Source organism: Typopeltis vanoorti, chromosome 7 (assembly GCF_054136105.1).
Source record: "Typopeltis vanoorti isolate ZY-2024b chromosome 7, IOZ_Tvanoo_1.0, whole genome shotgun sequence".
In the NCBI taxonomy this organism is placed as follows: Eukaryota; Metazoa; Arthropoda; class Arachnida; order Uropygi; family Thelyphonidae; genus Typopeltis; species Typopeltis vanoorti.
Genome location: NC_143555.1, coordinates 117,892,225 through 117,905,493, shown reverse-complemented (window position 1 = coordinate 117,905,493; position 13,269 = coordinate 117,892,225). Strand labels below are relative to the sequence as shown.

The following is a 13,269-nucleotide window of genomic DNA, read 5'->3' as shown; positions in this document are numbered from 1 at the left end:
AGAACTTGTTACAGGAAGATTCTAAGAATAAGATGGGTAAAGAAAATAACAAATGAAGAGCTCTATCGGAAGATACAACCAAAAGAGAATCATGCAGAAGATTATAAAACGGAAGCTGCAATTATTTGGACACATCTGTAGAATAAGTGAGGACCGGAAGATAAAGACATTTATGTTTGGTTGGAAGTTTATTTTGCACTTGGTTAGACTATAATAAATTTAGTTTAATCCTTTATCCAAGTGTAAGCAAACAAAGTTTCCTCTCCTATTGCTTCTGCCTTAGTATCTCCACATTTGGGTCTGCCTCCCACTGACGAGACCTCAATAAAGGTTGAAACCGGTCTGGGTAGTGGCCCTTCCCTTAATGCATAGCAGCATACATGTTTGCAAGGAGATATGTTTTGCATTATGAGAGATACTGAGACAAGGAGTGATGAGAGCTTGGTCCACCTTTGCTCGGAGTTTCCTGGTGTTGCACCACCTTACCTCAGTCCTGAAGATATTTTCAGGCACAAACTTTGTTTGCTTACACTTAGATAAAGGATTAAACTAAATTTATTATAGTCTAACAGAGTGCAAAATAAACTTCCACCATCTTTCTCTAAATCCAGAATAATTCAATAATAAGGTGGTACACCTGTTGGCAACTCATATAGGTGTATATGATCTCTCCTATTGCTTCTGCCTTAGTATCTCCATGTTTGGGTATACCTCCCACTGACGAAACCTCAATAAAGTTTGAAACCGGTCTGGGTAGTGGCCCTTCCCTTAATGCATAGCAGTATTATACATGTCTGCAAGGAGATATGTTTTGCATTATGAGAGATACTGAGACAAGGAGTGATGAGAGCTTGGTCCACCTTTGGTCGGAATTGCCTGGTGTTGCACCACCTTACCTCAGTCCTGAAGATATTTTCAGGTGCAAACTTTGTTTGCTTACACTTGGATAAAGGATTAAACTAAATTTATTTGTGTTTGGTATTTTGGATGGTTTAAAGAGAAGAGGTTGACCATACAGAGAATGTAGACAATATAAAGGACTGGTGTGGAATGAGTGTTACTGACACTGTGCATTGGACAAAGAAAGGTGGAAGAAGATAGTGAAGGAGGCATCGGACACCAACGGCAGTGAGCCCATGGTTCGTGATGATAATGATGATATAGAGAATGATTTAAGGTGTGAAATTCGATGCAGAACTGAGGAGGACAATAGTTTATAAAGGTATTTTAGATATCCTGTATGATTTTAATAAATTGACATCGATAAGGTTGCTAATTTAATGTTACAAAATGTAATGATATGCACTTTGGGATGAAACATTACATACTGTATATCGCATTGAGGGATTGCAGGAAATTGATGAAGTTGAAGATTTGGAATAATGATGATTCAGAAAACAAATTGCATAATTTGGCAAAATAGCTCAAAGTGTTACTTGGATATTAAAAAAACATTAACAAGTAAAGATAGGGAGGTTGTTATCTCTTTTTAGAAGACTATAATTCAGTTGCATCTTGGTTGCTGTGCACACATTTGGTCACCTGAGTTTCTTGGGATCAGGTGGTGATATAGAGGATCCAGAGATGAGTAACCAAACCATGTTATGAATGTGCCCTGTGAATATAGACTGAAAGTATGTAAGTTGCATAGCTTGGTCGATAGGCAGAAAAGAGGGAACATGATAGAAACTTATAAGTTACTAAAGGAATTCTATAAGATTAACACACACACAAAAATTTCAAACAGATAGAGAGAGAACTAGGTTATACTTTTTACTTGGAGAGTGTTGAACAAGCAGAATGGATTTCAGAAGTAGTTGTGAGTGACAACTTATAACTCTGTCAGCGAATGAATTTTAGGAGAGGTATGATAGGTATTGTGTGTATGAAGTTAGTGTGGGTCTCCTGTAATGAGTCACTTAACTACATGGAGATACCATAATAATAATAATTCATGATCTATTAATGCTATATTTCATTTTCAGCTTGACAGTGTAGTTGAAGCACAGGAAATCCAGTATCAAAAAACAACTTTACCTTTGGACATCACCAAATCTGAATCATATCTTCATGATCATGAAATAAATAAACCTACAGTTCTTGAACTTTTTAAATTTTCTAAAAATGAAGCTGATCAGCTGATTGCTAAAATAAATGAAGTGGTAAGTAATTCTGAATTTTCCTCTATTGATTAATAATCTTATTTTTGAAAATGACACAATATTTGATTCTGCATGGAATATTATATAAATTAGATCAAATGGGTATTGATTCATATCAATACCTTTGACATGGATAAGAGGTTGACTAATAGACAGACTATTAAGTTCTGTTCCGTGAAATCCTATAATGGAATTTGATGAAACACAATGAAGGAGAAACCAGTTGGCCAATGGTGTTCACACAAAAATCTGTATTTGTACCATTGTTGTTTAATGTATCAGGGATGATTTAAGGAAAAGATTCAGATGTTTGTCAGTGATGCTATAGTGTGAATAAAGGGAATGATATCAATATCATTAATAACAATATTAATATCAATAAAAATGTATTCCTGCTATCAGGGCAAGAAACACATTTTGTTAACCATTCCTTCACCATTCTGTTTAAGTGACTGTACCATCTTAGAATAGTTCTGCTCACACATTTCTGAATGCCAACAATATCAAGTTCTTTCTTAATATCCTCACTTTAAACATAATTCTTTCAATGATGCCATCTGTTCACCACCTTAATTTTTATCAGATCTCTCATATCTGTAGCCTTGAGTTTTCAATCAACTGTTTTATTTCTAACTCAGCTCTCTGATCCATAAGTTCAAACGAGTGTTGAACACTGTTGTACACAGCTAATTTACTGTTTTAACTAATATCTCTCTTATTCCATATAAATTTATTCAGTTGATCCCTACCATGCCAGTTTCATCGATCGAAGTTATGCAAGAGTATGATGAAGAGGGATGTGAGGAGTAGGTTTTTTACATGGAGAATTATCAATGAATGGAACACATTACCAAAATGTGTTGTTAATGCAAAGAGTGCTAAGAATTTTAAGATTTGGTATGATAAATATGTTGTCAGTTGAATGAACCGCCCATGATGAGTCTGCTGACTCCATGGAGGGTGTAATAATAATAATCCTGCCCTCCATGGAGTTAGTGTGTGCAAACATGATAATAATGAGTATCATGGAAAGTTCACTAAAATCATATTGAACCTTAAAATCTTTAACACTCCCTGCATTAACAACATCTTCTATTAATGTATTACATTCATACCCTCAAAATTTTCACACACCATTCACACTCTTTTTCACCATACTCTTGTACAAATTCCAGGGCTGGCTTTTGGTTCTTCTCCTGTCAACTTCTACTCTTTTGATAATCCCCTCTGTATTAATCTGATAAAATCCACTCGCTAATATAAATGTTTCTGTCATATCACCTCTTCTCTTCCTATACACTAAACTCTGTAATTTATATTCCTTTAATCTCTCCATAGCTAACATTCCAGAGTCCTGATATTGTTTTAGTCACTCATCTCTGAACTTTCGCAAATGTTTCTACATCACAATGAAAACCTGAGCACAGTAGTACAAGTGTGATGTGACCAGTGCTTTATACAGTGACACAACTTCCTTCCTATCTTTACATATGAGTGTACTCCTTATCATAGTGACAATGTTTTATGCAGTCTTTGTAACACTTGCAACATACTCTCTAACCTTCAGTCTACCATCAGCTATGATCCTCAGATCCCCAAATCTCATTCACTTTCTGAAGCACAATTCCATCAATGTATTACACACTCTTATATCTCTGTACTGCAAAATACTACATCTTGCACTTATTAAAATTAAAACTGCAATCCCATTCCTTTGTCAAAGCTAAAAGTCTGTTTAATTTTTACTGTAGACCTGAAATTACAGGGACACATGCATAAGCTGTAAAGTTGTCACATTGGCAAAGTTGTCTGCAAAAGAACTAAATATCCTGATTCAAATCTTCCCAATATCATAATATATTAGTTAAATAGCAATGGCCCATAAATAGAGCCATTAGTGACTTTCCTCTTCTGGGATATTGCTTCCTCCCATATACAGCCTGTTGCTCCCTTTCAGACAGCCAATCTCCAATCCAATACACTAGTCTAACATCCAATCCCCAACTGCTCTAATTTGAATGTCAATTTATCATGTGGTAATTTATCAAAAGACTTTGCAAAGTTTAGATATGCTACTGTATATCTATCTCCCATGTCCAATGTTGCTGTCAACTAATTGTAATAGGTAAGTAGATTACTAAAACATGACCTCCATTTAGCAAATCCATGCTATCCATCAAAGACAATAGTACTGTTGTTAACTAATTCTGGATCCTGATTCTCACCTCCTCTCCAACACTTTAACCACATTACTTGACACACAGATTGGACTATAATTTGATGCTTGAATTCTGTCATGTCCTTTATTAAGCAGTACAGTCTTGTCGACTCCTTTGCACATTCCTTCAAAATATGCAGTGATATATCATCATAATCTCTCCTCCTCAGCATCCACTACTCTAAAATTCTTCATGATGTTACATTTGCAAGGATGAGAGACCTTTATGAACTGCTCTTTAATCTCAACTATATTCCCTGCAGCAGCAATTTTCCATATACCAGTTTTTCCAATGAATGCCATCCTATCATAATCATTCTTTTTTTTTTTTTGCTGGCTACATTATTATTATTATTATTATTATTATTATTATTATTATTACCCCAAGACCTCATGGGGTCAAGGACTCATCTGGGAGGTCCTTATCACACACACACAGCCCATCATACAGTGCCTTGAACACATTCAAACCCCTTGCAGACACCACACTCTCAGGCAAGGCATTCCAATCATTTACAACTCTGCCAAAAAAAACCTGCTTCTCACTCCCCTACTCACACCTTCTTTATACTGTTTCCAGGGATGACCTCTGGTTCTGCCCCGATCTCCCACTATTTTCTGTAGAACTTCTCCAGCATTGATCCTATAACAACCCCTTACCAACTTGTAGGTCTCTATCATATCTCCCCTCTTCCTCCTGTCCACCAGACTCTGCAAGTTGCATCTTCTCAATCTTTCCTCATACTCGACATTCCAGAGGTCAGAAACTACCTTAGTCAGTTGCCTTTGGACCCTTTCCAACATCTCTTTATCCTTCTGAAAACCAGGTGACAAAATTTGGGCACAATAATTCATGTGTGGCCTAATCAAAGCCTTATACAAAGTAACAAGAATCTCCCTACTTCTACACGTCAGTGTCTTCCGCATCATTCCCAGATGACTTTGTGTTGTCTTCACAATTTTGGTGATGTATCCCCTAAATTTCAGATCCTTATCCACTATCACCCCCCATATCTCTTATTTCTTCCACCTCCAACAATATATCCTCACCAAGCATAAATTCTGCATCCCATCTTTGTTTGCCAAATTTTAAAACCTTCCATTTTGCAACATTGAACTCATATCCCCATTTCTGTGCCCAATCACTAATTTATTCAAGTCTTCTTGCAAGGCCACAACATCTTCACTACTCTTCATGGTTCGTCCCAACTTTGCATCATTCTGCAAACAACTGAATATCTCCATCCAAATCTTCACCTATGTCATTAATATACAAGTTAAACAGTAATGGCTCTAAAACAGACCCCCCTGAGGCACTCCACTAGTGACTTTCATTTTCCTGGATATCGCTTCCCCATACACAACTTGTTGATACCTATCAGATAGCTAGTCTCCAATCCAATGCACTAATCTAATATCCAACCCCATCTGCTCTAGTTGACTATCAATTTATCATGAGGTACTCTATCAAAAGCCTTTGCAAAATCTATTGCAAAATTTCATTCTATTCACTTCTATCTTGCACCATAATGCTTCAAAACTACTGCCATTATTTCTCCCCCTTGCATTACTACCTTGTATGGACATAATTCTTTTTTCTATCATCAATAACACTCCACCTCCCTTTTTATCCTTTCTATCTTGTTGAAATGAATCATACCCTTCCATTTCTATTCCTTTCAGGATGTCATCTTCATCCAAACATGGTTCACTTATTCCAACAATCTGTGGGTGAACGAACTCAATCTATACAATCATTTCATTTTCAATTGTTTCTGATGCATCTAGGATTGGTATACAAACATAACAGCTCATTCTTGTATCTATAAGAAGTGTCACTGATACCACTTTTTATATGTGATTTCTCCATACTTTCCTCGAGCCATTTTTTTTCTCCTTACTCATCCCAGAACCTTCTTCAGAATGTTTTGCATACATCCCATGTCATCCTTTTTGTCTACACACATATTCACATCCTCTTGGAGTATCAACTTTTCTCACACACTGTGTTCCTCTGTCCACCATAAATCTTCCCATATCCCTGTTTGTCTTGCATACTGTTCTATGATTCCCTAGACTCATGCTACCCACTTCATTCATCAGCACCACTTCATTCTCTCCTTCCTTACTCTCCCACTCTTTCACATTGCTTCTTACTTGCTCAGATTAATTTTCTGCACTAATTACTCTCCCTTCCAGCAGTAGTCTCTCTGAATGACTCACACCAAAAACCATTTGAATGCAGTCTTATGCTGTTCAATTCTTCCACAAACTCATTCCACACGTTAACAAGCTGCACTCCTTTCTCTTGACACATTTCTGCTAACATATTGTTCATAATTCCTTCTCTCCAGCTCATCTCATCACTGTCATACCAGGGCAACACAATAACTACTTTTTCTGTAACACTATTATCTTTTATCCCTCTCAACAACCTCCTAATATCCATTCTTATATTCTCCTTGTTCCATTTTAAATCATTTATCCGTACAACCACTACAAACTCATTTGCTTCCTTACTCCTCATCTGGAATGCCTCAATCACTCTATTCATTTTATCTCCCATAAAACAAACCTTGTGCATTTTCTTGTTTACTCCACCCCTAATCACCCCTAATAATTGATTCACCATACAACACGATTCGGGACAGGTGTGTGTGTGTGTGTTGGGGAGGGGGGGGTCTTTATTACCTATTTCAGACTGACATCATTTGTTTTTTACTTCTTCAGTCTTCCATACTTTACCACAATTTTCTTCATTTCACTTTGCATCCACCTCATCTCTCCTCATCTTCACCAACTTTGCTTTCAGCTTTTGCATCCTTTTTTTGCTATTATTCACTCTCACTATTTTATTATCAGTCCCACACAAATACTTGTTTGCAATCAGCCTCGCTCAACATCTTACTGTTAATTGCACTCTGTTTTTCAACATTGTTATCACCTACTTTATTCTTAATTGCAGTCTCTTCCTTGCTATCACTTCCACACACTCTCTGAACTTTTACACAATCTTCAACAATGGTGTCATTTATGACATCATGTTTCTCTACTCATATTTAAACTATTTAATCTCATATTTAAGCAAGTCTCATGTTCCATCAGAATATTGTTTTTCCTACACCACACTGATTCTTAACTGTTATTCAGCTTTTTTACATAACCATCTGTGACATCTTCCCAAGCATACATACTGCATCGATGGCACTGTACCATTTTTGAGAAATCCATGTTGTTTACTTTATTTGTCTTCTCTCAGATCTACGCAATGAACTGCCTTTCACTGCCATGTTGTATCGGTGTGCTAACAAAAACAATGAATTTATGATAATATCTCCTAAGAAAAATTTTCCAAACAACATGTTCTTCCACCTTCTCCACTCACATATCTCACAGAAACACTTAATCTATAATTTAGACAATATTGGCACATATTTAAATATACAATTTACTATATTGTTGGATGGTTGAAGGTACACTTTATTTATAAAGTAAATTAAGGATGTCAAGAAATTATATTTTTGGTTTCATTGTTTATCCGAGTGTAAGCAAACAAAGTTTGTGCTTGAAGTTACACTTCAACACTTGGCTACTTGTATTTTGAGGCTAATGAACTGTTTGGCTGACTCCTGAGGTGTCGAGGTAGATTGAATCTTGGTGGTTTTATATTTGGATCTGTCATCATGTATTTGTTTGCAGTTTGTAGTTCATTATAATAAGTTTAGGTTAATCCTTGATCCAAGTGTGAGCAAACAAAGTTTGCACCTGAAAGTATCTTCAGGACTGGGGTAAGGTAGTACAACACCAGGCAACTCGTTGCAAAGGTGGAGAAAGTTCTCATCACTCCTAACTCAGTATCTCCCATAATGCAAAGCACATCTCCTTGCAGATATGTGTAATGCTATGCATTAAGGGAAGGGCCACTACCCATACTGGTTTCGACCTTTATCGAGGTCTGTTCAGTGGGAGCCAGGCCCAGTAGTGGAGACACCAAGGCAGAAGCAATGAGAGGTCATCCCAACCTATAGGAGTTGCCAAAGGGTGTACAAGCTTATTATTAAATTACTCCAGATTCAGAAAAAGATGTTTTCCATCTTTGCAACGAGTTGTCCGTTGTTGTTCTACCTTACCCCAGTCCTGAAGATATTTTCAGGTGCAAACTTTGTTTGCTCACACGTGGATAAAGGATTAAACTAAACTTATTATAGTCGAACCAAGTGAAAAATATACTCTCAACATCTTTCTTTGAATCCAGAGTAATTTAATAATAAGATTGTACACCCTTTGGCAACTCCTATAGGTTGGGATGACCTCTCATTGCTTCTGCCTTGGTGTCTCCACTACTGAGCCTGGCTCCCACTGATGAGACCTCAATAAAGGTCGAAACCAGTATGTGTAGTCGTAGAGCTAGCACTAGGGTCTTTGCCACCTGCATGCAATTTCTATCTAAGCACCCATGTAACGATCCGGGAGTGTGTGGTTCTTTTATGATAATAAAAATTTAAATTATTTGAAATGTCTTAAATAAATTTTGACAGAACAGCCACACGTTGGTTTGCTAAATGTAACTAACTGGGGGTGTTGACTAGGAAGGATAATCGTTATAAACCTTCAAAAATATTAAAAAAATTCTCAAAAGTTAAAGCAAATTTTGATAAAGCCACTTTACTTTAATCACTGAATATAATGACACAGGGATTATATCCTTCTCACTGACCCGAATTGCTAACAAAATTAAAATGAATTTTAATTAAGGTTAAAATTTATTTGAACTAAAGTTTAAAAAATTCTTGCATTTTACAAGTTACTAAATTCTTAGTAACTTGGAAAAAATTTTTAATAATTTTTATAAGTGGAACTATCTTTTAGTAAAATAAAAGAAACTCAAGATAGATGAGAAAATAAGAAAAGAATTCTGAAATAATTAGAACATTTAATAAAAGTATTCAAAAAATAACATCTTTACAGAATAACAGAAAATAAATTAAATTACCTAAATATACTTACAATTTTTTTAATTAAAATTTTAATGTTTTTGATTTCATATTCACAAAATTAGAAATAATGGTATTAATGTCTAATTCCGCACATATATCATTTTCAATAGCTATTAACACCAAACTAACAAGCCTTTTTTGTGACATATTTGTTCTTAAGTAGGTTTTAATCAATTTCAACTTGGAAAAGGAATTCACAAATTTAAATTTTGTGAATTCCTTTTGAATATTTAAATTATCCTTCTGAAAAATATCCCAGAAAGCACATAACTCATCATATAGTTCTATTGCATTTACGTCTCTATTGTCGCAGTCCTTCAAGAGAATCTCTAAATCGTCACAATTTTTTCATAAATCTTCATTATTAATTTGTAGTAATCTATGCAAGAAATTGAAATTATCATAATATGTTTTTAGTTGTTCAAAACATTCTATTAACGAACACATTACAACATCTAGAAGTGTATAAAACACATTCACTCTAAATTTATCTTCTGACGATTGTGGCGTTTCGTCATGATTCTCATAGTCCAATTGTCGTGTCTTCTTTCGTTGTCGAACTTCCATACCAGTTTTAAATTCTTGTTCTCCATCCACCTGTTCACTCAGTTCTTTTCCGTTTTTAGAACTTCTTTGAAATTTGTATCTGCTCGATACTCTTGTAAGAATATTTTTAAGTTTTCGATAGATCCCGAAGCAAGTGTAATCTTCATATTTTTGTCTTGAAGCATTTTACTCAAAGGGTTTATTCTATTAAGTAAATCATGCCAAGTTATAAGAGAGCAAATAAATTTGTAGTCCTTTATTTTAGCACATAATATTTGTGCTTCATGCTGAGTTTCTTTATTAAAATTTTCATTATTTAAATTTTAAAAAGTGCATCATAAATTTCTCCTAACTGATATCATAGAGGGTGGATTGCATTAATTTTACTTTCCCATCGCGTTTCTGATGGCTGTTTCAATGTTAATTTTTTTACGAACTTTAAAAGGATTGCCCAACGTTTATAAGAGAATGAAAAGAAATTTTATATTTCTTGAATAATTGCAAAGAAACTAATTGTATCTGCATTCACTTTGGCTGCATCGTTAATGATTAAATTTAGAGTATGAGCAGTACATGGCATGTAAAAAGCTCGAGGATTTTTGTTCAAAAGCAAATTTTGGAGCCCATATTTTTTCTCTTTCATATTTGCCCCATTGTCATACCCTTGACCTCGCATGTTTTCAATGGGAATGTTCCATTTTCCAGTTGTTCCATTATTGTTGCATATAAACCACGTCCTGTGGAATCTGATATATCTGCAAAACCTAAAAAGTTTTCTCTGATCTTGACAATTCCATTGTCACAGGAAACAAAGCGAATAATAATGGTCATTTGTTCTGTTTTACTAGCATCAGGTGTGCAGTCTAAAATTATGAAAAAATATTTAGATTTTCAAATTGATAATAAAATTGTATCCCTGATTGCGTTACTTAAAGTTTCCAATATTTCATTTTGACTGTCTTTACTCAAATAGTGTACCCTATTTTTTCGTTGTAGGGCCCTTTCAACATGATTTTCCATAACGGGATCAAACTTTGCAAACAGTTCAACTAATTTTAAAAAATTGCCATTATTCCTTTCATATAGTTTATCAGATGATCTGCAAAAAGCTAAATTTTGACTACAAAGGAATTTTATAATTTCAATCAAGCGTTCTCAAACACTTGACTATTGTTTCTTTTCCATTTCATACATTCTTTGACTCTGGAAATCAATAGCAGTTTTGTTTTTTTAAATTTTTATCAAGTTCCTTCCATTTTAAGAAATTTTTTATATGAGTTAAACTAGTCTCATGTCTATGTAAAGGTGTACTTACATTTCTCCAATCGTTATAACTGTCTACAAGACTCAGTAGGTGATTCAGTTGATTCAGTAGGTGCGACAAGTTTGCAACAAAAGCAAAAAACAGAATTTAAAGTTTCGGAATAAACGAGCCATGTTCTTGGCACAAGCTCCCATTTTCCATTTTTCTGTTATAATATGTGTCACCAAATTTACGACCATATGTATCTCAGGAATATATTATATTTTTATTTTGAACAGGTCCCATTTCACTTAAAACGACTCGTAATTTTTCATCAATATTTCCCCATTCACCTGGATCTTCTAAATTTACAGACACTAACAATGTGTTAGTTTCGTAGTCAACTACAACTAAATCTTGTTGTAGTTGACTAAATCCTAACTATTTTTCACTTAAATCATGTTCAATTGTCTTGTTCAATAGTTGCAATAGTACTTTTATGCAAATTGGATGATGTGTACGGTTCTTCGACTCTGATTTCTGTTGTATCTAGTTGGTTACAATCTGCATCAGAATATTTTAATATTTTAACAAATTTATTAAGAGTCCCAGTTTGTTTCTTAATATCTGATTCTTTCGCAGCATGATGCTTAGGATTTTGTGCACCGAATAATTTTTTTTTAATTTTTGATTCCATTTCTGTTTTATACCCACAAGAAATTATTACACAACATGACACAGAGACGAAATAATAGTCGGCACTGTGCTACTGTCATTAGCCTACTGAGATGCATACCACATGACTGGTTAACTAGCATCAAATGTTTTGTATGAAAATTCGTTTCTGCGCATAAAAACCGTTCACCGTTTCACTTTAGATAGATTGTAGTAGACACAACATTCTGCAGGCAAGCATTTAGCCTTTTCTAGCTGCAAAATTGTAAACAGCCGGCTGATTTAAGAGGCAGAAATATACTTTTTTTTTATAATTTTTATTCAGTATATCTAGCCTTATTTATTTTAATATTGATCATTCTAAGAATTTTTTGTTTTTATGATAAAAATTTTGTTTCTTAAAAATTAACTTATGAACTGTTCCCTTGCGGAAGCTCCCGCATGCTCCGCGTGCTCCGCATGCCCACTTCTGCCGGCCCTGGGTAGTGGCCCTTGCCTTAATGCATAGCATTACACATATCTGCAAGGAGATGTGCTTTGCATTATGGAAGATACTGAGTTAGGAGTGATGAGAACTTTCTCCACCTTTGCAACGAGTTTCCTGGTGTTGTACTACCTTACCCCTGTCCTAAAGATACTTTCAGGCACAAACTTTGTTTGCTGACACTTGGATAAAGGATTAAACTAAACTTATTATAGTCTAACCAAGTGAAAAATAAACTCTCATCATCTTGTAGTTCATTCAAGAGTCTTCTCCACCAGCCCCCCTGGGACCATCATCTGTTACCCCTCGTTTGTGAGGATGGTAGAGAGGTGACAGAGCAGATGAAACTGTTTAGCTACTAAGTGATCATTTTGCAAGGTGAAAGAAACCTTCCAGATGGTACTGGCCCTTTTCATTCTTCCTCTTTTTCTTTGCTTTTCTTCATGTATTTTCATTCCACTTCTCCTCAATCTTTTTTTACTATCCTATCTTTCAGACTACCATCACTGGGATTCAATGGCTTGATGCCATGGGTGCTGTGCAGCATGACCTGTGGACATCCAGAAAGTGTGGGGGGGGGGGACCTTTTGGTCTTGCACTACTTTGGCCTCTGCTTCAGCAAGATGGGCAGTCCTGAATGGCCAAGCCAAGCTCAATTAACTAGTGGGCTTGCCTTAAGGGTCAAGGGTGCTGCCGCAAGTCTCCTTCTCCATGGTTCGGGGAGACAAGACCCAATGTTTATTATGGTGCTCATATAGCATCTGGGGTTCTGGCATTCTACTTCTAAGTGCACTCATTGCTTGCCAAATAGTGGCCATCCATGTGTAATGGATGGCCACTATTTGGCACCAGGCTGGGGAGCTCTGGTGCTGAACAAAAAAATCACTCAAGCAGGAATCCTTCATACTTAATTGTTTCAGGTGCCCTAATAAAACCCGAAGCAA

The 13,269-nt window shown here is 35.5% G+C and overlaps 1 protein-coding gene across 3 annotated transcripts in view; it reads left to right on the top strand.

The window, feature by feature from the left end:
• The window catches only part of LOC150104992 (uncharacterized), a 768,027-nt gene that overhangs the window by 293,588 nt on the left and 461,170 nt on the right, over window positions 1–13,269 (top strand). For all 3 annotated transcript variants that reach the window (XM_090395452.1, XM_090395451.1, XM_090395453.1), the window contains exon 16: window positions 1,986–2,162. In XM_090395452.1, coding sequence (XP_090251578.1) covers window positions 1,986–2,162 — 177 coding nt within the window. The remainder of the gene's footprint in view (window positions 1–1,985; window positions 2,163–13,269) is intronic.